The sequence below is a fragment of the Amblyomma americanum genome, chromosome 1 (assembly GCF_052857255.1).
Source record: "Amblyomma americanum isolate KBUSLIRL-KWMA chromosome 1, ASM5285725v1, whole genome shotgun sequence".
Classification (NCBI taxonomy): Eukaryota; Metazoa; Arthropoda; class Arachnida; order Ixodida; family Ixodidae; genus Amblyomma; species Amblyomma americanum.
The window spans coordinates 180,788,073-180,815,205 of NC_135497.1; the positions used below are offsets into that span (position 1 = coordinate 180,788,073).

The 27,133-nt window shown below is 42.2% G+C and overlaps 1 protein-coding gene across 1 annotated transcript in view; it reads left to right on the forward strand.

Moving 5' to 3' along the window:
* The window catches only part of LOC144114278 (RING finger and SPRY domain-containing protein 1-like), a 71,901-nt gene that overhangs the window by 31,258 nt on the left and 13,510 nt on the right, over positions 1-27,133 (forward strand). Inside the window, exons 6-11 of the mRNA XM_077647901.1 lie at positions 5,251-5,320; positions 10,483-10,623; positions 14,701-14,711; positions 16,321-16,425; positions 20,873-21,016; positions 26,260-26,371. Coding sequence (XP_077504027.1) covers positions 5,251-5,320; positions 10,483-10,623; positions 14,701-14,711; positions 16,321-16,425; positions 20,873-21,016; positions 26,260-26,371 — 583 coding nt within the window. The remainder of the gene's footprint in view (positions 1-5,250; positions 5,321-10,482; positions 10,624-14,700; positions 14,712-16,320; positions 16,426-20,872; positions 21,017-26,259; positions 26,372-27,133) is intronic.

Sequence of the window (27,133 nt, forward strand, 5' to 3'; positions counted from 1 at the left end):
CTATGTTATATGCTCATCAAATATCATTCCGAGATAGTTAACCGAAGGTGCAAATGGTATGACATTACATGTGCACGGATCACAGTGCGAGCCATGTAAAAAAAAGTGACTCGTTTAGAAGCATTCGCTTGTGTGGGTTTCTAAAACAGAGAAGCTTTGTTTTTTGTCGGTTTAAATATATTGAGTTTTGGGCAAGCCAGTCTCTTACCTTGCACATATCCTGCTGAAACTTTTTGCTCCCAGAATGAAGGTCAGTGAATTCTAGTGCTAGTGCTGTGTCATCTGCATACTTAAAAATTCTTTATGTTAATTTCAAAAAACCGACTTCAGAGACGTACATATTGAATAGTAATGGGCCCAGTGTACTTCCTTGAGGAACACCAAATTTGATCACCTTAAATTTACTGTATTTGTCATCACTTCTAACACACTGTGATCTGTCTATGAAGTAGCCCTGAAAGAATTGATGAACTCGTCCCCTGAAACCCATGTTTTCCAACTTTTGCAACATTAATGCATGATCAATAATATCAGAGGCTTTTGATAGGTCTAAAAATAGTGCTAGTGTAAGGTGATTGTTTTCAATTACGGTGTTAATGTTATCCGAGAATTCTTCTAAGAACGTAGTTGTATTCCGGTCCTTTGTGAAGCCGTATTGAGCTGGGCTGTTTAAAAAAGTACTTCTCGCAAAAAGGCTGCATAACGGATGCCACGTGTTTTTCCAAAATATGCACAAAAGCAGGTATAATAGAAACCGGCCTGTAGTTTGTGCAGTCATTTTTCTTTCCGCTTTTGTGCACAGGCCTCACTATTGATATTTTCAATTCTCTGGCCATTGTTCCGGTTTCTAGTATGCTGTTTAGTATTTTGAAAATCACATCTTTTAATATGCTAAAGTTGCAGTACAGATCTTGCATACGGATCTTATCAAAACCTGGTGGCTTGAACGTCTTCATTCTACCTATGATGTTCCACAGCTCAGCCTCTGTTAACTCGGGAAGGTACAGTAGAACCCCGCTGTTACGTTCCTCACTGCTGCATTTTCCCGGCTGCTACGTCGTTTTCATCCGGTCCCGGCATAGCTTCCTTAGGATCCAATGTATAAGGAACCCCGTTGTTACGTAGGAGCTGTGAAAACGTTCCCCCATGATACGTCGCAACTTAGCACTCCGAACACGCCTGGGCTGAAGTAGGCAATGCGCTGCAACCGCCATTTTGGCTTTTGGCGAATTTTGGCCGGGCTTGGCTATGGAACTGGCTGCAAGAAGCCGCACGCCAGTTTGAGAGGCCGCCACTAGGTGGCCATTCGTGAAAAATGCTCTCACTTTTACGGTCGCCGCATGGTTGTTGAACGGGTCGACTCCTCTTCTATCATGCTATCGTAATTGTGCATTAAGCCTCGTGAACGTCGAATTTGTGCTTAGACGGCGTCGCACAAGTGGAAGGCGCTTTCCCTTGAGGAAAAGCTGGACGCATTAAATGCAGTCGACAGGCAGCCAGCGCGGAAGAGAGTCGACATTGCCAAGGACCTTGGTCTCCCACCCTCGATGCTTAACAGCATCATCTCGAAGCGTGCCAAGATAGAGTGGAATGCCGCGCTCTTCGGCCCGAAAGCAAAGCAGGCCCGAAAGCAATACGGCAAGCCACCATTCTGGTCTTAAGTCCTAAGCGCACTCTGTGGAAATAAATTGTCTATAGTTGAAACTGCACATTTTGATTCATTTTCGGAGCTTTCCTCACTGTTACGTTTTCCCGGCTGTTACGTTTTTTTTCCCCGGTCCGGTGAAAAACGTATGAACGGGGTTCCACTGTACGCTGTTTGTACGCATGTACATATCGGCTTGTATTCTTCACGTTTCGTGCCATGAGCAACGTGCAGCTTATCTGTCGCGTGAATGAATGTGTCGTTAAACAGTTCACACAATGACTGTGTTTCTTCCTTTGGAAAGTGTTTTTCGATCTTCTCCTCAATCATAGCCTGTTTGACTTGGCCCATTAAACTGTTCGCTAATTTCCATGTCTTTTTTCCATCGTTCCTATTCAATGCAAACTGCTGGGATAAGTGTCTTCTTTTAGCCAGTTGCATTTTGGCTGTTACCAGATTTCGCAGTGTGCGAAATTCTTGCCTAAGTGCGGTGTTTTCAGGGTCCTTTATACAGTTCTGCCAAGCTTTATCCTTTAAGTAACATAACTCCATGATTTCCTGCGTTATCCAGTGGTTGTCTGGTTTTCTTTATTTTTACAGATTTATATGATGTCGCGTATATTAGGTGGAACTTTGCTAGAAATTTATTATACAACGTCATGTGATCTAGAGATAACATAACATCCCAGTTTGTGTTCTGAATTGCCTTGTCTACATTCTTGTCGTATAAAATTTTCCTAGTTATAGGTCTTATGTTCGCATTGCCTTCTTGTTTGCAAGTTTCTGTCATGGTTACTAGTGCCACAAAGTAGTGATCTGCGAGTTTCATTTTAATTACTCCTGAAGAGCAGTGTTTGTCTACCCATGCGGACGACTATATGGTCAATGCATGATGTAGTTATCTTGGAACAAAAATTCCTCTCTAGTACATTTATTAATAAGGTTAACTAAGCCAAATTTAGCCAGTAGATTTAGATAGTCTCTGACTACCCTCTTTGACTCTTGCATTATATCTATATTTAGATCTCCCGCTGAAATAAACTGCTTCTCATTCATATATGTTTTTACTAGTGACCTAAGTTCTTCCAGGAATAAAGTAATGTTGTTGCTGGGTGGTCTGTATATTGCACACACAGTGTAAGTTGTATTCATTTTGTTAAGAGAAACAACAACCATGTTGGTTGGTAGTCCATACCAGACATCATTGACTCATTGCGCCACTTCGCTCAAAGAAGTGTGCTTCAGCCGCCCTGTTGGTGTCTTCGGGTTTTCCTATTGGAGCCATTCATTGTAGAATGCACCGATGCAGTCTTTGAGCGGCTTGTTCAGCGCCATGTCCAGGGACTGAAGAATAGCTGTCAATCCTCCCAGAATGATGACCAGGTCACATCCAGCGTCCGCTACCACATTTTTTCGCACAAACGGTGGTGTGGCTGTAGAAGTAGTCCTGGATGAGCATGCTGTGGGGCTTTAGCAGTGCACCCGGATGCACGCACCACATGAGACGAAATCATTCGAGGACAGTTTCATTAAAAGAAACCCTTTCCATTAGCCCACAGAAACTTTTCGTTGGTCGGCATCGTTTTCCTCTTCAACAGAAGAAAGGGTGGTAGCTTATGCCCATCTGCAGTGCAGCACAACATGACATTGAAACAACTGTGCATGTTGCCCATGCTCAGCAGGCAAACCTGGCGCTCCCCTTTCCTGGACACTGTCCTCTTACGGGGCATGTCACACCAGACCAAAGTCTGGTCGGCGTTGCCGATTTGACCAAGCAGGAACAAATTTTTTGGCCCCAGGTCACTCACGTAGTGCAAAAACAGGTGCCGTTTCTCTTTGTATGCTTCAGGCAGCCTTTGGCATACAGTCGTGCATTGCCTTAGGCTCAAGCCATTCTGTTTAATGAAATTTGTCGTCCATTTTTTTGACACACTAAACTCGGTGCACAGGATGCACATCCCCTCTGCGACAGTGTGTGCCTTCACTTCAGTGCCATTGTAGCAAACACTACTTCTGTGGTCATGAATCCAATTTCAAACTGAGTCCTTTTCAGCAGGGTATCACCCAGGCTTCGGTCCGTGAAAGGAACGGTATGTAGCAGCGCACACAAAGATCCTGCTTCTTTGTTTTCTCTATTCTCTCATGCACTTTTCTGATACATCAAACTTCTGCCCTGTGGCGACGTTTTTTCCAACTCGGCGTAGAGGATTGCTAGTCACTTGAAAGCCACGCTGTAGTATTGTTGCCGAGGTTGCAGTTGCATCCTGACGTCCGTTGGGTAGAGACACAAACCATACACAACACTGCTAGTGATTGTCACTTTGACGAAGTGAAATGTAGAAATGGCAAAAAGGCATGCAAAAATGCATGAAAATTCTTCTGTGTGCATGTGACTGGTCATGTGGTTTACTGTATTTACTCGCATAATTTGCGTCCTCGCGTAATTTCCACACCCCTAATTTATTGCCCATGTTTACATATAAAAAAGAACTTTTACTTGCATATTTTACGCTCCCTGCTGCACCAGACCACAAGCCTGCATTTGGGTGCACGTAAGGCAGGATTGGGAGTATTGCCTATGCTGCGTCGACTTATAATCGGCAATATACGGTATTTAGTATGACTTCAATGTATTGTATGGAATACACGTGTGCAGCACTTGTGTTGAATTCCAGTGGCAGATCGCGAGCACTCCGCCGGATCACGAACAGACCGCATACCCTTAGCGGAGATCGCTCCCTGCCATTCTGCAAATGGAATGCGTGCGCTCTTGTGGGGGCAGGGAAAGCTCTACGTTCAGGCAACATGGCAGCACCCATAGAAGTGGGGCCTCTCGCTTCACTGCCGATTCATCCTTGCCGCCACTCTGTATCTCACATTCGCGGCAAATGAAAAGCGCACGAAGCTTTCACTTTGTCAGGAGATGCCCGTACCACAATATTGTAGCTATTAAACTCGCCAAATTTTCAGATTTCTTCTGTATTCACAGAGCTGCTAGACTTAACGGTGCCGTGTCTCGTGACGTCAGAAGGCGCGGGAGGGTCAAACAGGTTAACGATTTTTGTCTAAGAAGTGGTCACAAGCAAATGACATTCTATTAACAGTTTTTATTTATACAGTAATTTTTATTTGTGCGGGGCGGACAAGGCAAAAGTAGTTATTTGGGACAGTTACCATTGCGGGTTTTGGCTGAGATGGCTCTGCACGTGGCTAACAGTCCAAAAAAAATGTCAAAAACATTCCTTATACATTGCCTCGAACACCGCGTAGCGAAGACAGGAGGGAAGCAGACGTAGTGGCTGCCACTTGCGACAGGAAGCAAACGGGGGGAAAGGAAAACATCATGCAGGGTTCCGGTCAAATCTGCCGATTTCAGCGGTGCAAATATCTCTGCTCTATGGAGCGATCCGTGATCCACGCCTGATCCCAATCCGCCATTGGATCAGACAACTCGCGCTCCCATTTTGCCATTGGAATACGATTGATCCAAACAGAGCAAAAAAACTTGATGTGGATCTGCTATTGGAATTCAGCATTGCTTAATGTGAGTTCTTTGTAAAAAAGATGTAATTATCATCGTAACATTTTTGTTGTCCTTTGTGCAGGATCCTGTCACATGCAACACACTTGTGATCTTGTTCTCACTTATTGCCTTGGAAAAATTTGCTCAAACAAGTAAGTATATATACAGATTTCTTCCAAATTTTCAGCAGTACTGTGGCATTAAATTGAAGATAAATACAGTTGTTATAAAATGTATCTACATGCTGCAGTTAGCTTGGGTGGGTTTTACAAAGTAGATTCAAGTTCTGAGGTCTTATTCTTTTTCTCTGAAATGGAAGTAGGTACCATATTGGGTCTGTTTTTAAAGCTGAGCCAACTCCTTAATGGGACACCAAGGACAAATAGAAGTTGGCCTAGGGTAACAAGTTCTAATCACTAAGAGACCACTCTTAACAAAAACGTAGCTTTAATAAGCTAGAAAATACCATAATACATCGATTTTTGGACTCGGTTCCTAGAGGCTACGCCACACCACCATTCATTTTATAACGGTGGCAACCCGTCCATCAGTGGTTAGGGCGCTTGGCTGCTGACCCGAAAGATGCAGGTTCGATCCCAGCCGTGGCGGTCAAATTTCGATGGAGGCAAAACGCTTGAGGCCCATGTACTGCGCAATGTCAGTGCACATTAATGAACCACAGGTGGTCATAATTATCCGGAGCCCTCCACCACAGCGTTCCTCATAGCCAGAGTTGCTTTGGGATGTTAAACCCCCCTAAACCAAACCAAACTATTTTGGTAACATGCCAGAAGTTGGAATCTACTGGGGGGAAAATTTTTAAGTTTAATTTTCTCGCCAATAAATGAGTTTTTACTGCCATACAATCGGCAGCGTACCCACATAGAGCCAGAGGATTAATTTTTTCGGAAAACAGTAATTGGATTGAGTTTTTGTCAGTGTCCCCATAAGCTTGGGTTAGCCAAATGGCTGCACCGTCCACTTTGTAAAAGCTAAATGGTTCCTTTTGCTTGAAAGTGCTTTACGTAATAAAAACAGCAAAATTTTCACTCCAGAAAAACCATATGCTTGATCTATTTTCTTCACTTGGGAGGGATAAAATGAGTTGAAATTCATCACCATTTGAATGAGACATGCATTGCATGTGCAATGAGCTTGAAAAATGTGTACTCATGGATGAATTTCTGTGAAAACAAAGTGCTTTGTTTTTAGAACAGAGGTGTAAAATTCTCTAGTTTCTGGTTCTTGTTGAGTTGGTCCTTTTTTATTTTTTTTTTTTGTCCAGAAGAAAGTACAGTGCCTCTAATTCCACACATACCGATTTGCTGAAGATAGCATACTGAAGCTCTTTTCCTACCTCATAATTTCAAGCTTAATTTTTGAGAGCTTATGTAAAACAGCCTGTAACTGTCCATTCGGTTCACCGACACACAAGAGGTCATGCAGAACCACATGGCAGCGATATGTCCGCTAGTGTCTGTTCAAACAACACCTGCTTCTCCCACTGTTTTACCGTCAAGCAAGAACAAAACACAGGAACATCAGTTGGGCTCGGTTATATTACATCGTGGAGTTGACAACTTCTACAGGCCTCATGGTTTGCTGAAACTGAAATAGTGTTAGCGCTTTCGTATCTTAGAGATTTATTTTAGAAAGCTTGTGTAGAATTGAAGGGCACAAAGAATTTAGAAAAAAAAAAGGGCAGGACTTTTTATTTATTTATTACAGATACCTCAAGGGCCCTTGGGTGAGGGCTTGGGTGACAGAGAGAAGAGCTAGGTCTCATAATATTGTGCAATACATTGTGAAGAGTGCTAGTACGAACGCACAGAATGAAAGGAGAGAAAACACTACACGGGTGCTATGTACTAAGCATTTATTGGATGCCTCCCTCCAAGGCTGAGATTTTCCCGCATGTGCAGCCTCCTTTATGCTCCGAGAAACCCTGAGGAGTACCACCATGAAACAGAAGGAATAATTAATACAATTATGAGGAAGTATCAAACTTGTTAATATTGAGCGCGTAATATTCAGAGCAAAGGCTTGTGCTGTGGACGAGGTGAGCGTGATGCATTCAGAGCTGAAAATTTAGCACCAAAACAGCGAAGACAGCCTCAAAGTTCCTGTTGGTTCCAGGCTAGATAGATTCGACTGATTAAAGCAAAATTTTCTTTCATTTTGTGTGCAGATGTCACATTTGTGCTTCTGCTATCATGCATTACGTTTCTCGCAAATGTAATGGGTTGATAAGACTTTCAGCTCTTTAGAACCTGAAAACAGGACAGTATATGTGCTGTTTCGTCTGAATTATTTTTAGTTTTCTGCATTGTTTTCATTTTTTTTCATGCTCAGTATATAATACGTGACCAAAGATTGAGAAGCTCACACTCGGGAAATAGTTCAAAACTGGTGCTAATTATCTTGACCTGCCTTTCTTTTAACCCCTTGAGAACTTAAAAAGCAGGCATTCAGTGAAGGTACCAGTTCACTGCACAAGCCTAAGCCCGGCCCGGGCCCGGCAAAAATTGCTGTACCTGGCCCAGTCTGGCCCGGGCTTTCGGGTAAGCCCGAGCCCATGCAGTGTTCTACTTTGAAGTGGTTCACGCTTCGTACTGGACTGATCTGCACGTAGTGATTTTTTTCGCTAGGTGCAAATAGTCAAGAGTAAATTTGGGTCCTTTTAACTTGAACGCACCTAGTAGTTCACTGCTTATTGTGCTGTGTGATATGCCCTTGCATTGGAGTTCTTTGTACACTTCCAGTTCCCTTTGGTGTTTCTTTTTTTTTATTATTATTGCATGACACTCATCTGAATTGAGGCTTCTTATCACTGAAAGCATTTGCGCAGTGTAGATAAATGCCTGTGACTTACTGTGGTTAATGTCAGAGAAGTTTTGATAGACCCTTCAGCTGGTTGCATGGTGTACTGTCAGCAAACATAGCTTTTTGTCCACAAAAGGAATTCCACTTATGGTGCCATCTTTATCACTTTTATTTTTTTTTCTAAGAAGAATCAAATCTTAATGTCTGCAGTACCACCGGGGCACTGAAATATGGTTCTGGCATAGCACATTTCATTTGGTGTGCACACGACTGCATTGGCAGAAAAAGAACAGTGGAAGGTGTCTCTGTGTGCATGGAAATGCAAGGCAGGCTTGAAAAAAATAGGTACTGTAGAGTTGCTACATAGTCTGTTGTGAGAGAGGATGAAAGGTAGCACTGTTGAACTGTAGCAGGCCAGGAACTATTGTTGCTACATTTATTCAGCCCTGAAACTCTCAGCATTGCATTTATTCATTTCTATTGCACACCTTGCACACCCTTTTCTTATGGCTCAAGAAAAGCAGCATTCATGGGGTCATTGTTATGCTCCAACTGTATAGCATACGTTATGTTATACTGCATGTATTTTTGCCAAAAAGATCTGTGCTAGAGTTGGGAAGCTACAATGGTTCTTTATCTTCACCAGAAATAGTCCTTGTTAAAATGTCGTGGTAATTCTCATGTTAGATTTAATGATAAATATAATTTTATTGACATGCTCAATATTGTAAAAGACTTTTGTCTGGAGATCAATTTTACAGTAAGTGCACAGACTGCTTTCTCATCTTCATGTTAACGTATTACATTTTACATTCTTGTATTCCAGTTGAGGGCACAGAGTAGGCCAAGATTGAAAAAAAGATTTTTGGTTTTCTATCAGCCTTGAATGCCAACGTGTTCTTGAACATTATTCAAATTCCGATATGCTTTTCTACCCTTTCGTAGAACCAGAACAGCCTGGTTTTTGATACCAAGTGGCGAGCGGCCACGCCTTCTTTTTTTTTAAGCTTGTCGCTCATGTTTATACTATAAAAAACAATTTCAAAAGCAAAACGGGAAATTTTGCTACCCTTTTCTGATTCTTTAGCAGCAGTTTGACAACTCAAGCAGGTACATAATATGTTCTGTTGAGTGCTGGTATATTTTACTCAGTGCTTGTCTTACCACAAATGGGATGCGCTATTGCTGCCATCCTTTGTGATCATTTTCAGAATAACCTATTATGGCTTAGCCATTGGGATGAATGTTGCAGACTTTGAAAGCATGTGTAAGGCTGTGTGGGCCATGTATATTTCCATGTGTTAGCTACTGATAGCGACCCATGTCATAGGCTTTGTTTGAAAGGTCCCGATGCATGGTGTGCCTCCAGCAAAAGCCAGATGACGAATTAGCTTTTTGCGCACGCATTCCTTGTCTGGAACTGCTCTTCATGCCAGAAGCCTATTTTCAAGCAACTAACTCTGCTAGAGCTTCGAAAATATCTCCCTGGCGAGCTCAAAATCCTGCAATGAGTGCTTTAATCATATCATACGAGAGTGTGCACCAAAGAATGTATTCCTTGGAATGGGCATACTCCAAATGGCCAGGTAGATGCAGCTTTAAGTGATGACACCATGGCTTGAATTAATATTTTGAAGACATGTGAGGTGTTGCCGGGGCGCTGGTTGTAGAAATTACTTTGCCAGTCAAGATGCAGAACAGATCACAAAAAAAGGCCAGAGGAGCAAAATGGACTGGCAAAGAAGCGAAAAATTGACTCTTGTACTGATAACATGGCTCGTGGTGACACAGTTGTTTCAATGCTTGTTGTTTCTGGCAAAAAATATCTGAAAGTGTGCTCTTTTGTTACATTAGACCCATTATTAGAAAAATATAAAAAAGATGGAAGGCTGATTTTTTTTCCCCAGCTTCATCTGTATAGAGATGCAAAGATACTGAACTATAAAATAGTGCACGTCTACACAATAGTTTTTTTTTTCTAGAAGAGTTTTGTTTTGGGACGAAAGTTACAAAACAAAATTTGATGCGAACAAATAATTGCACTTCAGTTAAATGAAGACAAGATACTGAGTAAAATAAAAAAGACCTAATTAGTTATATGTAATAGTTTTGGAGAAAACAGGTCTTAATTATGCTTCAAAGTGTGTTCATGGGAAATATAGGGCCTACCTAGTGCCCTTAATTGATTTGCTTTTGAATGCTCATGTTACTACTGCACTGTCTTTTATTGTACATTATGTTTCAAAACCTGCGTGTTTTCACGTGTTTGTGAATTGCACAAAGGAAAACATTCAAGCATGTTCAGCTGACTTTTAAAATCGACCAGCTGCTGGCTTAAGCCTGTGGCCTTGATAATGCTGTGCACATTACAGCTTTTAGCCTCAGACACCTTTCATGCAAATGAATAAAAATCATATTTAGCTGGAAGATTCGTTGGTAAAAGTGTTCTGTTGGAAATGAGAGCTGCAGTTGTGCATGCAATGAAATGCAGGCGAGAACAAAGTGACGCTGGAAAAGCGTCTGGCAAGCCTACGGGAGAACCCACTGGCCAAAATGGAGCCCTGGGTCAGTAGTGAGGATTTTGTGGAGCGCCAGGTTGGCTTTTGTGCCCAGTGGTGCCTGGATAACCTCTGTGAGTATTGCATGGGCCCAGTTGTACAAAACTAAGCTATGGTAGTGTTCGTTTGGTGGACTAATTCGCGCATTTCTAATTAAACAGTAATGAAGCATACACTCATTTTACTATTTCTATGTTTCCTTCAAGACCAGAAACCGCAAAACCTCAAAACTGGAAATGGTACCTCATAACTCATACCTTAACTCTGGTTGTCCTGAGATTCCCTCTCAACCACGTATTAGCCTTATCGGGCTCGCGTAGTGCTTTAGATGAGTGCATTGCCATTTGTTGTCACACTGAATGGCAACATCTGGCTGCATCGTGTTGAGGCGGTCAAATGCTTCATCACCAACACTGCTATACCTCATAGCTGCCCCCATACTACTAACCCACATGTAGGACTGACTACCACATCTACATGTTCTCCCTATACCAAAAATTATATCTCGAAAGTCCCACCATAATCACAGAAAAGGCCATATTAAGCACCTTACCAAGCAAGACAAACCCCTGGACACAAATGAAATATATGCTGATGCAAGCTATCTCCCTGAGTAGTTCTGCACAGCAGTCCCAAGCCACATACGCGTTCACTCTACTCTGCATAAAAGAGTACCCTCTGCTATGGTAGCTGAAACATTAACCATCATCACTTTTCCCACACACTGCCACAATAGATCTCTCGTTTGGGCTTTTAGTAAAACTGCCTTTCATCAGTTTTGAGACAGTTCCCTCTGCCCAGTCTGAAGTTCCAGTCATGTTTCTAGCATATCATGTATGTGCTAGATAAGGAGCAGCAGTGAGATCTGTCAGAGTTGTGCGTGGTGCGAGTTGGCTCTTCAGTTTTGAGGACCATGGAAAATGTTGGATATTAGTATTCATGTGTGGAGGCACTCCCACTTTGTGTGGTGTGTATTTAACAGGTAACCCCCACACTGGGGACAGCAAGTACATCTGAACAGTGGGAACCATGGTGCTCATATAAACCTGGGGCCTCCCACTGTCTGGCCAGAATCTTATGACTTGTGCGAGTTGCAAACAATTACACTAGAAAAGGACAGCTATCCTTGAGAGCTGCGAAAACATTCCACAACTCCCCCCACCCCCACCCTCTGCATCCTAGGAGATCTGGCTCACACCACCAGCAAAGCAGTTCCAACAACTCTTAGTACCTGCCATTATTCAGTACGTTCGTGGCATGCTTGGAGAGTCGCAGTAGAAACATTGCACGAACTCGATAATGAAGGCAGTCCATACATTTTTTGTCTTTCCTGATCACTCTTTCTCTGTGTTGACGTGGAAATGAAGAATATCCTGGCATTATGTCCAGATGTGTTCAAAAGCATGACCAGGCATGACTAATTTCAGTTTTACCTATTTTGTGTCAGGTTAATACTTCAGATTTATGTGTGTTTTAAGCCTTGCGTAAAACTTATTATAGGAATCTTTCCTTTCTTAGATGTCTATTGTAAATTTTTGTGATGAACAGTTGGCTGTCTCTAAAATAAGGCATGATATAGTGCATATGCTAGCACCTTGCTAGAACCCATGTTTACTTCAAAATTTCCTAGGCTATGCCGTCAATCGTCTCTCTTAGGTGCTGTCAATCATCTCCCCTAATGGGACCATTGGAGCTCTCCTACCTAGCTTTAAAGGACGGGCCGCGAATTTTGCCTTCACTCTCGTAGGCTGTATGATATGCAGGGTTCAGTGTCTTCAAACTAGTGCTCTAAGTAACTCATTTCAACAGAAAAAAAAGGCAGACGCCGACCAAAGGTTTTTGTCAAAACAGACATTTCGGCTTCCATACGGAAGCCTTGTTCACTTGTTCAGTGAACAAGGCTTTCGTATAGAAGCCGAAACGTCTGTTTTGACAAAAACCTTTGGTCAGTGAACAAGGCTTCCGTATGGAAGCCGAAACGTCTGTTTTGACAAAAACCTTTGGTCAGCGTCTGCCTTTTTTTTCTGTTGAAATGAGTTACTTACTTCCCGACCAGACGAGATTTCGTCAGACCTTAGATTTCATCTAGTGCTCTAAGATTAGAAAAATGCTCACTGTTTAAATTGTTGCAAAATCATGTTTGTTTTCAAAATTTTTAGTGCTGGCAGTGCAGTGAGAATGCAGGCAATGCCAAGCCAATAGTTACACGTTTTCACACTTCTCGGCGACATGCTTGACATGGTTGATGAGGAAGTATATTTTGACCGCACTGCAGCCTTCAGAGAGCTACACCTTGCATTTTCTGAGATGTGGGATGATATGTATGACATTCAGTGTAGTGGCAAGTCATTTTGTGACGATGCGAAAATCATAATAACCCTCACTCTAAAGAGGAAATATCCAGGAGCTTGTGGTACTTATGAGCGCTTGGTTTCTTTTAATATACGAGGAGGTCTCTTTAATGTCTTACTGGCAGCAGAGTTTTCAGTTAACCTGGTGTATGCTCTCAAATAAATCATAGAAACCCTGCAGTTCTGCATGCTCTGGACTGCACGCCGAGTTGCTTCTCAACGTGCTCGCTCACTTCCGCATGTGCAGTTGTTAAGGCTAAAAGAATCGTCAGTGTTTCATGGTATTATTTAAAAAGAGCGTGCTATGACCACTGAACATAGCATTGGCAGATATGCATGTGCTATAGTAGCCTGTTAAAATCCTGTTCCCAATAATTATCGACAATAAAATTTGGCTGTGTTCTCTATATTTCTGCATTCAGATTTCTCTGAAAGCCCTAAACATAATAATGCCTGTGAACATACGAACAAGCCCACATCTTCCTTTGTCATAAACAGGAGTTGGAAATAAAAAGTTTGTATTTGTTTTGAAAATAAACTGATAAACACCCTCTGGTTTTGCTTGAAAATAAATCAAAGAAATGTGTGATCATTGAGCTGATGACAAAGGAATGCAGTAATTGGTAGCAGCATGCAGTGTCTTAAGTTTGCATTTTAGCCTGTTAATGTCATAAGAAAAAACGCTCTCGCATAATGGTGTTGTGTGCCAAAGTTTTGAGGTAGTCACAGTAGAGCATCATACACTTATCATTATTACATGGCAAAGGACATGCAGTTACATGATTCACAAAAGTAGCAGAGTGCCATAGCTATGACTCCAGTATGTTTAGTAGAATCTTAGTAGAATTGCCGGAAGTGGAGTAGATATGAAATAATAAAGTATTTACTCATTAGCGTCAACCAAACACAGGCATATATGCCTACAGAGGAAAGTTGTGCAAATTTCTTGGGAACTTTGCGGTTGAAAGAAAATTCTGCATGTTTTTCTTTTTTAATTTCCAGTTGCAAAGTTTCTGAGAAAGCTGAATAGCTTTCCTTTGTAGTTGTATGCCTATGCTTGGATAATAGCTAATGAGTAACTACTTCCTTAATTCAAATATTCTCTACCTAGGGGTATTCCCATAAACACACTGGACTAACTCAGTATACATGCATTAGCTGACAGTACATCTTTGCATAGCTGTGCACAGAACAGTGTTTCACATTGAATGAGGTATAAAGCTGATTGATTGTTTATAGTCAGTGCTATGATTCATTACAAATATAAATGCAGCAAAACTATTCTTCTTTGCTCTATTTTGCTTTGCTGCATCCATGCTTCCTTGTATACCCCCTCTGTGAGCTCAGATTGTAGCATTGTTGCATTGTAAAGAATGTTATTAAAAAATAGTATTAAAAGCCTGCTTGCAGAAAGAAGAGTGCCTTTTTTGTGTTTCTTTTGCATGATTTTCCTTGAGCAGTACATCAGATGGAGCATAGGAGATGGCAGACTAGATTGGTTCTTCACGACACCTGATATTTTAGCTTTTTTCTAAGTGTTTTCATTTATTTAGAGTCTCAGAAACTATGCATTGCTCACATGATCTTTAAAATATGCTGAGTTATTTTCATGCATTGAATACAACCCATAGTGTATCATTCTGCTCCTGTCTGGCATTGTAGCATGTGAAGCACACAGTGATATACAGTGTATACATTTAAAGTGAATTCAAGTATTTCTTGTTACATCTGATTCTGTGAGTCTGTGAATGGGTTCTAATAATTTACTTTTTTTTTTCTCACATGTGATTATGCCTAAAGTCATCCTGGAGGTGAGCTGTCTCTTTCATTTGATATGTGTTAAAATATGATACTCTATGTGGTTGTGTTTTTCTTTATTTTTCTCTGTCATGATTAATGGATCTTGAATAAGTTGTGTTATGTTTAATATCATGCCTGCTGTTTGCTTGTTAATAGGTTTGATGATTAGTGAAACATTTAATATTTCATTTTTTTATTAAGGTGACTTGGGGGGCGGGGGGTAGTGAGGTGTAGTAGTAGCAGGCACTGAACTTGGTGTTGTTAAAAATGTTTTTCTCTCTTCATCCTATATATTCATGATTAAACTGCGCGAAAGAAACAGGGACAAAGGCAAGAAAATACGTACATACACTGCGCTCTGTGTGTGTACGTGTTTTCTTGCCCTTGTCCCTGTTTCTTTCGCACAGTTTAATCGTGAACGAGAAGCACCAACTAGCCTGCCAGAAACCCTTCTTGAGTTTATCCTATATATTATGCCTATCAGATGATCCCATGTACTCATTTAGAGTTTAAGTTCTGGTGTTTTCATCCTTTCTGAATAAAAACTAAGGAAGAGCTGTAGCAAATTGCAGTTTTGCACATACTTTTTCGTGCTGCTGATGACCGATGACTGAAGGTTTTGTTACACTGCATTTGAAATGGCCTGAGGTTCCAAATCATGACCTCTTGTCTATCACCCTTGCTCTGATGCCATCATGCCTTGTGTCATCAGTGTTGCATGCAACATTGACTGCTACTGGGGCAGCTACGCATTTTATGTTTTGAATGCTTATTTTAGCTCTGATTGGGGTTTAATGTTAAAGTGCTGCAGGTAAGGAGTATAAAGAAATCGCATCTGGCATAGTTTATTTTCTGCTGCAGAGCATGTACAGAAGAAAACATGAGATATGTGTGTTTTGTATAATACAGTAGAATCTTGATGATATGATCATGGCTGATAGGAATTTGTAAATTTCCCTGGCCAAAGTGCATAGTACATTGTGCGCAATGGTCAGAATTTACTGTTTCGAACACCCCACCATGCCACTGCACATATTACAAACGAGAGAGCTGCAACCACACTCTCAAGCTCTAAGTACTGCCCTCGCAGCACAAACGCCGTGATCATCATGCAGTACACACTGCGGGCACTGGGCGGTGGAGTGCCGCCCGTACAGCCATGCACAAAAAGCTTACGGAATGCTGATTCATAGCATAAAATTTATTTCTGTGCAATCAGGCAAAGCAGATTAATTAAATGTACGGAAGCATTAGGAGGCATGTGCTCCATCCTCTAGAACGTGGATACCAGCTGACTGGCTAGCGAGGCAGCACAGAAATAAATTTTTTTTCTGAGAATCCACATCCCACTACCTTTTGTGGATGGCTGTACATCGCCGATACCGTGATCGCCAGTTGTGCGGTGCACACCGTGAGCAGTGAGTGGTGGCGCGCGGCTGTAAATAAATCCTGTCAGCCACAAAGAGATCTGCGTGAATGCACTTCCCGTGCTTCTGCATATAGATTTGTTTGTTTTTGGATGATACAAATATTTTTCGCGACCCTGTGAGATTTGTATCATTAGATCTACTGTAATGTATTTTGATGCGGGATATAATGTGCAGCCTATATTGTTTGCAGGGGCGCCGTTACACATACGAAGTCACAGATCGAACCAACATTAACGCCATGCTCAACAGCAACGACGTCAGCGAGTATCTTAAAATCTCTTCAAATGGTCTCGTGGTGAGGGAATGCCACTGTTACACTTGCACTGTCTTTTTTTTTTTTAGACATTTTGATTGTTCATGACAAAAGTGCTTGAATTCATGCTTTTAAATTGTTGGTATTCCCTCTTTTGTTTGTTTCATGATATAGTTATACCTTGCTATCATTTTGTTTGAAATTATCAGATAGTAAGAACTCTTTCTGTTCCTTTGGATCTAGACCATGAAATAACAATGGAAAGGTAGTATAAGATAAAGATGCTCTGTGGGAGTTAAGAGCGGATTCACACCATCCTGTGGCCTCCTCATGCTTACTATAAAATATGAGAAAATGCTTTGGGAGGATTTTCAGTAGCATGGTGGTGATGGTAGTTCAATAGAACCCTGCTGTTGCATTCCTGGATTCTATGTTTTCCTGGCTACTACGTTTTCGTGGTGAGCAAGTCCCATCCAAGTTCCAGTAGAACCCTTGCAATACAGACTTGGCTGTTGCATCACAACTGTGGCAGCATTCCTGCATGCTGCGTCATGAATGTCACTTGGCAATAGGGCTTTACCTCATGCTGACATTTTGACAATCTACGTTTAGCGTGCGCAGAATGGCGACGACAGACCATCCAAAGCGGGACTCCATCAGCGCTTGGGCACCATTGCGTCAGGCGGCTTTTAGTGTGTTGCACCCACTCTTACAGGCAACATGAATCTCGTACAGCACCTGTTGGTGTAGGCCTACTACCCCTGCGGTGCAAACACAAATGACTGAAAGCGTGAAAACGAAACTTTGCCGCAGCAAATGTCGCACCGGCAGTGCTGTATGAGATACAGTTGTGCGAGTTGGCTCAAAGGCATATTTCTGTCATCCGCCCTTTCATTGTCATCTGCAGCATAAGTGGTATTCACACAGGTGATGGAATTCCTCTCTCAGCAAGGTCAACTGCGCCTAGGTCACGCCTTTGAGAGGCCGTGCGGCGACGCAGCTCCGTGTTCATTTGGCCGGTACCTTCTGTCCCTGTCCCACCAGGAGATGTGGCGGCACTGCACCTTAGATGGCATGCATATGGTGTAGCCCGCTGTCAACTTTCTGTGTTTGTTTCCTTTCTTTGGGTTCCTTTTCTCTCTTATCTCCCTTCCTTTCGTGCGCCTGTTCTGTTTTCCCCTCTTTTCTTCTTTTTTTTCTTCGCTGTGCTGAGACTGGTGCAACCTCACTTCTCCAGCATGTCAGCAGACCTTCTGGCCAACACCACGGGGTATTGCTTCGACCCCTTCTTTCTTTTTCGATCCTTCCTACTCTGCCTCTGCAGCCCAGTCACTTTGCTCATCCAGATCCCTCTAGGCTGCTCCCCACTGCCCATATGAATTATGAATCGCGAAGCAGAGCCAGAATTTGGCCGGCCAGTCGCGTCGCGCACCTCCTCTGTGTTGGATTAAAGCGGCTGCATGCTGCTAAGACAGTGCACACGTGTCCAAATTTCACTGGCACTTCCTCCGTCTTCGCTACTGCCTTCCTTCAGTCGGAGGGAGGCACGGAAGCTGCCGCTCAGTCACTCAGCCGGAGGGAAAGCCATTGCAGGGCATTTAGAACATGTAAGCGGTGGCAACTGCTGGTCTTACTAGAAGTAAAAGGGGGGGGAGTGGATAGTATGTGCATTTTTTTCGCGCCCACTTCCCAGTTATTGCATTTCCCGGCTGGTACGTATTTTTTACCGTGGTCCCGTGAAAAACGCAACAGTGGGGTTCTACTGTAGTGGTAGTAGTAGTAGTGATTTTGTGGTGCATCATAGTCAGGGCTGTTTTACAGTGACAGCTGTTACTGGTACTGCACAGTATTATGAAGTGGTGACTGACAAAAAGTGATCTCACGACCCCCTTGCACGTCACTTCCTCATCCTCTCTTTAGGTCTCATGCACTGCACTCGTATCTTCTCCTTTACTCTCGTGTTCATGCTTTCATGTATCCCGATATATAGTCATTTTGGTGTTACACATGTAGGCCAGAAACCATTTGTAAACCATCAAACTAACGCAAGTGCGAAGACAACCGCCTTTTAACGCAAGGTATGGCAGCAACAACATATGCAGAAGCATACACAATGAATGGCAAAGAAGCATAAGCATTGTACTATAGCAACTTGAGAAATCATTTCCCTGTATTTGACACAGAATATGCAATGCAAAGTAAATTTCACATGCACACACATGCACACACCATTGTCATTTCATTTACTACCATAACAGTGGTACTGCATAGATATCGTTGAATATCAATTGAGCAATGAATCTCTTGACAATAGGTATGTAGCACCTCGCGAGGGGCCACACTCATTTCACCATCATTTAAAGCAACACCTCAAATTCTGCCTGAAGATTTTCTAGTTCCTTTTATTGTGAAGCTTTCTCTCGTAATCACAGTGCATTGTTAGTTTCTGTTACACAGCCATATCGCTGTCCTACTGACAGATACATTCTTTGTCCATAGAACTTTTACCGAGCCATGTAAACAAAAGTAGTGTACGATCTTCTTGACCTTTCTTGGAAATGGCTTCAAAATCCTCATTCCACTACAGCTTGTACTGCTGGTTAGCACAAACGTGTACAAAGGGTGGGATGAAGGCCTCAGCCTGTTGACCATTCTTTCTACAGCTATTTCTACAAGGACTCGTCTTCATTTTGAGAATTGCGGCCGTCATTGTCAGGGATTATACAGGCAGTCGCTGAGGAGGAGGTACTAGGGTGGGTGAGGGTAAGGGCGAAGTGTGGTGCAGGGAAGGTGGGAAGGTTGCACACTTTGTCTTGAAACAGCTCTTATCTGGCTGGACAGGGAGGTTGTGACTGCTGATATGGAGGTGTAAAGTTAGGTTAATGGTTATGTCTACCTTTCGGGGAAACTGACCTTTTTCGGTTAAAACCGAATTTTGAACATCGAACTCTGCATACTGAATCACCTTTTTTATTTTATTTTCAACTGAAAAATCCAACGCCTCATCATAGTACGATCAATAGTAAGTTTGAAAAACCTAGATGTCTGACGACCGTAGTAATTAAAGTTTTTGCCTCATATGGTCACATATTTTGTCATGTTGAATCATCCCATACTGTGTTTTATGTGATCAGCTTTACAAAATTGTTTTGATTAAAAAAAATTGACTACACTTACACTATGCTGCTCAGTTGCAAAATTCAGCGAGTGCTAGCATAAATCTGTTTTGTTTTTTTTTAAATCTCTATGCCTTTCACCCCTTCCCTAACCCTTTCCTTCATGGCATGGTCCAGCTGTCCTCCCACAGTAAGATAGCAGCCACAGATTTCCTTCCTTATAACTACTAATAACACCTGCGCAGAAGTGGGCACAGGCGTGCAGATGTTATTCGGCAGCACGTGTGCGGGCAGCGTCCTGAGCACATATTCCCTGTGTTCACCTCACTGCATGTGTGCGGATGCTGACCTCCTGCCTACGTGCAGCGTGGGAGAAGTGTTTCAAAGCATTTGGCAGTGGCTTACTGCCACGTGTCCCACCTGATGACCACAACGATTCCACAAGGCACAGGCTACGTGCATAAGGTGGTCAAATGATAGCGGAGTGAAGCCATACTGCAGTAGGAGATGTACCAGTGACAGCTTTTGCTATAAAATATTCCTGTTATTGGTAGTATGATGCCTTACCAAACAATGCATGAATAGTGAACTGTGCATGTGCACTATTGTTTACTTTTCAGATGGAAGACTTCTTTGCATATTATTAAGAGTGGAGAACTGTGAAGGGCAAAGAAAGTATCTGCTGTAAATTTGCAATTAATGGGAAAGAAAATGGGAAAAAAAAGTATACTTCCTTTCAGCAAACTCTGTTGGCTGGAATTCTGTGATGAACAGAAACCTTTGGGGACCATTGTTTAGTTTCTCATAGACTCTGGCCGAAATGAAACGTGAACAGTGTGTGTGGACAAAAAATATTTTACTCGTAATTTCAGATGCAGTATAAAAATAGCCTGATTCATGCTTCTTGGAAAAGGGAAAAGGGTTTAGTGAAATACATGTTCATAAACCGTTTGTAAGCTTGTAAGTTGTAAAATCATCTGGGGCCCGATATATAAGAAATGCTTGAGTTTCGTGTGTCATTGGGTGGGTCTCATGTGATTTCATTTAAGCTCTTTGAATTTGATCCTTTTCTATTTTTAGAGTGCCTACCAACTGGCATACAACTTTACTCTCCTTAGTTACGCTTTGCTAGTATCTTGCTGGAGGATTCATTTCGGCAAGGCAACAGCATTGCAGAAATAAACACTTCTTGTTGTAATTGCTTATAGCACTGTCTTTAATACTTCAAGAGATAGAAGTGTCTGACCGCACATGGTTAAGCTACATTCACTACAGGAGCTGTTAGGTTCAGCTAAATAAACTCGCCAATGAATTGTGGTGCCCTTAACTACATTATTGTTTTATTTCACCCCTCCTTTCCTCCCCCCCTCAAGGCACGATGTGATGCATCTTCTTTCGAGAGTGTACGGTGCACCTTTCAAGTAGACTCTGGCGTGTGGTATTATGAGGCCTTAATTGTCACTTCAGGCGTAATGCAAATTGGCTGGGCCACCCGGGAGAGCAAGTTTCTCAATCATGTAAGCATAGCTTTGGTGTGCATACTTGTTTTGTCATGTTCAACTTGTGCTTTATTTGTATTCTTTAAGACATTCAGTTTGTGTGAAATTGCTGCTCAAGAAATGAAGTTCCAGCCAATGGTTTAATGGTTTCTGCTTTTATATTTGCACTTCTCACAGAGATAACTAACTGATCAGGCTTTCTGTGAAACTAAAAGGACCCTACCAAAGTACTTCAGTGGTTCAGTTTGTTTTTTTTTTCAGTCAATTGGAAGTTTTACAGAAATGAATAAATGCATTAGATGTCAGAGCCTACATATGGTAGTTACTGAAGCAAGGCTCTGTTGTTGGTTTGTATGGACTGTGCTGCATATACTTTTGTGACCTTGACCCTCTTGAGAGGTTGAAATTTTGTTTTGTTCTGCAGGGCTGTGTGAACATATATAAGAGAGTACTAGTGCTTGTTCAGCTTTCATCAGCTCTCCAGCCTTGAAGAGAAATTGAAACTGGTATGGACTGCTTGCCTTAGGAGCGTTATTCCTTGAATGAATTGCCGTATTTTCTGGTATATAAGTCGCGATTTTTTTTTCTGGAATTTTCGTTGGTGTGTCTTTTACAGCAGTGTGACTTATATATGGCGAAAAATAATGCGCCACCGCATGCCATGATGAGTAACTTTGAAAAGAAAATCAATGTGTAAAAGAGAAGAAAACTTAGTTATGTGAATGTTATTAGTGCAGCTCGATCCCTTAGTTATGTGAATGTTATTAGCGCAGCTCGATCCGCGTCGCGTTATCTTGATCCGCTTCTGGAGAGACTTAGCTCCGCCTGTGCAGTGGAAGGTGTGCTCTCCATGGGGCCATCTGGCATGATCAGATAGAAGCAGATCACAGTAGCAGAATGTGGATCACATTATCCACATTTTAATATCTCGCCACAGATGGACTGGATACGGCTGCGGCCGCCGTATTCAGTCCAGCTTCCCAGCCGTATTTTCTAAAGTTGGGATTTTGGTGTCGCCCCTGCAAGGCTTTGCACGCATTGTGTGTTGTTCTTGCTCAACGTGAAGCTGTCTGTGAGGAGAAGCTACGATGCAAAATTCAAGTTGTGTGCATGAGTGAAAAAATTATCTGAGACTGGCACAACCCCATGAGAACACTGCAATCAATGAAGATAACAAAAAAAGCATTTGTCAGAGCATGAGGATCGTTGTTTGCACACAGCAGCTGTCGCAAGCATGTACATTTGGTGCACTCTCTGACAAAGTTATCCTCAGTGCGTTTTTATACCTCTTACCAAATGGGTGCATCTTATACATTAGTGCAACTGTCTGATTTTTTTTTGTTCAGAAAAACTGCAGTTTGCAGGGGCGTGCAACTTATACACAGTCACAATTTATAGACCAGAAAATACTGTATTCCTTCCAATGGCCATGAGCATTTTACCTTGAATGAAGCCCAATTAAATGAGTCATTGGGTTAATTTAATTAACCTTCTGTGGAGCGTTAATGAAAGAACAGCAGAACGACAAATGCAGAGAAGTAGCTAACGACTAAGCACTGAGTTCGCTCTGTATTTTCCCAGTGTTTCGTTCTAGTTAAGTTGAACGTAAAGTTTCCCGCCAGTAATCACTGCTGCCATGAAAAAAGCTGTAGTGTAAGCAAATGCTGGTGGGTAAGTTTCAGCCCCGTTTCTTGATGGCTATGCTTACATTACTTTCTGAAAATATTAACCATCCTTTGGCAACTGAAACGTGCTGCCTTAGATATTACAAATGCCCCTTTTAACCCATTCACTTCCGCCGTTTCGTCTACGTTCTCTGCACAGCATCCTGCGCTACCTTTTTGAGAGTGCAGCACTACCCAGGTCGCTGAAAAGAATCGGCAACAGCTTGCGCTACAAATGTTGCAGCAGAACAATTTTTATTTTATTTAGCTCTGGGAATATGCGCACACCTCGGGAATCTAGAAATGCTTTCGTGTGGGGAAAAATCTTAAACATTCAGGCATGTGAAGTGCTATGTTGCATTTTAGCACTCCCAATGACTCTTGCTTCTTTTGCCCTGAACTTTGCAGACAACTCATCTGTGTGATGAGTTCTGGTTCATGGCATTGTGTGGCAATGCCTCTAAATGCATTGGAGTTAGAGCTGCAGCTGTTTTGCCTCTGTGTTTGTATCCAGGCAACACGTTCTTTTCAACGGTCTGTTCAATGAGATCAACCTTCCAGTCCGCATGTCAAATTTTTTTCCAGCTGTTTTCAGGTAGAGTACATAGCTGTTTTAAATAGTTAATTCATCGCATAAAAAAAAATTCTGCAGCGTATCTATGCATTGGTGCTTTCAAAGGTGGTCCTGAATCGACATCTGAAGAGTTATACTTGGAGTCCAAGCCCAGATCCTGACCAAATGAATCACTGTCACAATCACTGCTTTGCAAGTTGTCTAGAACTTCTGGATTATTGTAGTCTGTAGCATCGCCACTGGCAAACAGAAGTGCCTCAATTTCAGTTCAGTACCTGTGAGACTCTTGCCTCTCCATGTCGTCATGTGCAACTTGAAAATCAATTGGCAGGCTGAAAAAAAAATTTCTCCCCGTGAATATTTCCGAATTTAGTGGACAACTACTGCTCTCTCTCATAGAAACTACTAACCAAAACCAAAGAACTACGTGCACCATCTGTTATTATATACTGATAGCAAACCTTTTTCCACCAGATGGCAAATTGCTCTTTGGAAGTGAACGGGTTAATAGTTTGTGAAAGTAGCAGCATGGTGTCACAATTTCACTGCAAAATTATTGATGAACTGTCAGCTGTTGTCCACAAGGTAGTTAGATGAGGGCAGGACTTGAAACCTCTCTGCGGTGACGGGCGTTTCTTGTGCACCTGATCGCTCACACAGCCATGTGTGAGAGACTGTCTGCATGGAACACACGTGTGTGTATGCATGACCAGGCACATGCACAGAATGCATGTGCATATGCACATGTGTTCTAGAAACTGCTGTAAGAAAGAGCACCTCATTTGGGAAAATACAGCATGAAAATTAGCTGGGGACCACCCAACAAAGCAGGGGCTGACTAATGGATTATTCTTGAAGGGGGTGGTTGGGGGGTGGGGGGATGTGGTCCCATTCGAACCGTGTATTTCTTGGGACTTTTATGGTTGAAAAAAAGGGTGTTCAGCATGGTGTTGCAATGTAAAATTTCTTGCTAGGGTGGGTCCGCTTCCGCTCAAAATAAATTTTCCATAAGTAGAGCCCTATCGCTGTCCTCACTTTTAACTCTTTAAAACGTTTTCTGACTTCTGTCATGTGGACTTTTTTGGTCACTTGGCAGTTGGGCTGAGGCATTTTAGAAAAATTGGCATAACGGCTGTTTTTCTCTTAGTCCATGGTAGAGAGAGGTTGGTCAGATGGTTCTTGATAATCACAAAGTGAACTGGGGAGGGAAAACCTCAGGATGCTTGCCAACATTTTGACAAGAGGACTTGTCTTCGTCTGGGAAAAGCGGTCATCATTGGCAGGGTTTAAATGGAGTCGTCCCTCCGAGGCAGAATGCCCGATAAGAGGGAGGAGGGTGTGAAGTGGGAACGGTGTTAGGATGGGGAAGGTGAATCTTGTCCAGGCATGATGGCTGCTAAAGTTGATTAACCACTTGACCTGCAAAACTGTGAAAAGAAAAAGGCCAGCTCAGCAGAAAGGAATCCGGGGGTGCAGAGGGTGGAGATATAACGAGCGTGGTCTTGAAAGGCTGTGTGTCCAGCTGCAACAGGTGGCTTAGTAGAACTGGCTGTGTTGATCTGAAAAACTCAGATAAGGGATTAGTCAGCATTGCAGAACAAAGTACCAGTAGAAAAAAAATAATAAAGGAATGCGGAAGACATGGGGGCGAGTTCAGAGAAAGCATGAAAGGAAGGAGGGGGTGGAAAGGAATGTGGAAGACAGGTGTTCCCGAGAACTGATGGTTCGGGAAGACGCGTTCTCAAGAAGTGAAAGAAAGTTGGGAAGCAGTACATTCACTTCTTTCTATATACTGTGTACACAGTCTACTCTTGATAATTTGAACTAAAAAAAGACTGCAAATTTGTTCAAATTAGTCATAGTTCGAATCATCAAAAACCTGCTTAATGATATTACGCTTGATGTTCACGGGACCAAAATATCAGTTTGAGTAAACCAGCAGTTCAAATTAAGTGAGCCGCCGCGGTGGCTTATTGGTTATGGTGCTCAGCTGCTGACCTGAAGGACGCGGGTTCGATCCCAGTCACGGCTGTTATTTCAATGGAGGCAAGATGCTAAAGGCCTTTGTACTATGCAATATTAGTGCAGGTTAAAAAACCGCAGATGATCGAAATTATCCGGATCCCTCCACTACGGCATCCTTCATAGCCTGAGTCGCTTTGGGATGTTAAATCCTATAAAACCATAAAATGAAGTTAAGTGACTGAGTATATACCACCATTGGAGCTCTGGCAAATTCATTGTATCTTGGTGTCAGTAATGACAGGCAGTAAGAGTGTGGAATAGCAGGTCTAAACTTCCAGTACTTTGTTTCTGGCCCCTACATGACAGAAGCATAAAAGAGCCAGCAAACTGACAGAAAAAATAGTACCACGGTATGAAAAACTCGAGAAAATTAGACTAATTTTTAAACATCCAAAAATGGTGCAACTGTGCCCATATGCTCATCCACATGCGATAAATATCAAAATTCAAAATCATTCCACTGCCTGCTGACAGCAGTGGACCCATTTAAATTTTAGGTTTTCTTGCCAGAAGGGTTAGTTTTTGAACCATGTGGACTTGGAGTATTCCTTCTATATATCTGGAAGTCGACACATTCACTTAGCTTTATATGTTGGGAATACCATGATGGGATTTTGTCAACATTTGTGCGGTTTAGATCATACGTGACGAGTAGGGCATTACAGAGCTAAATGAGATCGAGGTGATTTGCTATAGCTCATATCCTTTCAGCGTTACAGCTCTCACTGCCATTAGCATCGCATCCTTATGCATTTCCAACAAGTTGGGAAGATGTGTGCATGAAACATGAAATTAGATAAAGCTGTTACTGTAATTGCATCAGTGTGTGTCTGCTGAGAGCAATGAAGTAGTTTAAAAAAAATTTTTTTCACCTCTCTAATTGTTTGCAACACTTTAGAAGATGAACATATTTCTGTGAACCAGTCACAGCCCTGCATTTGTTAGCACTTTGGTCTTACTCATATGAAAGTCCTGTATCTTTGAAATTGTCTGTGCAGGAAGGCTATGGAATTGGTGATGATGAGTTCTCTATAGCCTATGATGGTTGCCGGCAGCTTATCTGGTATAATGCCTTGAGCCAAAGCCACAGCCACCCTTGCTGGAAACCAGGTAAGCTCACGTGAGGACTATCATCTTCAGTACTACCTTCCTCCATTTTTTTTTTATTCTTGAGGCATTGGGAGCTTGCATTATTAATTTTTCACATGCTACCACCTTAAGGGCTTCATGTGATGCATTTTTTCACGGATACACCAGAGTATTATGGCAGCTGGAATAAATGCAAATGTTCTTTTTGTGATTAGGTTAGCCCAAGTCATGTAGACTGTGAATAGAGGTTGAATTTTTCAGTGTAAACTAAAAAAAATTAGCTGTGATTTAACTACTATTGAACCTGGTTAGAGAACGAAAGCTATGGTGTATCGGAGGCAAGTAGACGTGGCTTGGCGTCTGTAACGTTGAATGCGTTCCGGACAACTTAGCTACTTGCTTAATTGGAACATCTGTAATTTACATACTCATAATTAAACTATTCATGAGCACCTCAGTACATAACTCGAAGGTACATTTCTAAGACATATGTGCATTTACTAGACATGCGCCATCTGCTAGACCATCGGCGTACATTGCATGTTGGAATTTTAGTGAGTGCCGCATGATGGCGCTACGACAGTACGCCATGAACGAAGGAGATTCACCAGAAATGTACTTCGCTACTCACTTAATTGGGATATCTGTAATTTACATGCTCATAATTAAATTATTCATGCATGCCTCAGTACATATCTCGAAGTACATTTCTTAGACATCTGTGCATTCACTAGACATGCGTTCATTCACTTCCAAGAGTCTGAACAGTCGTGGCAGAGTGGA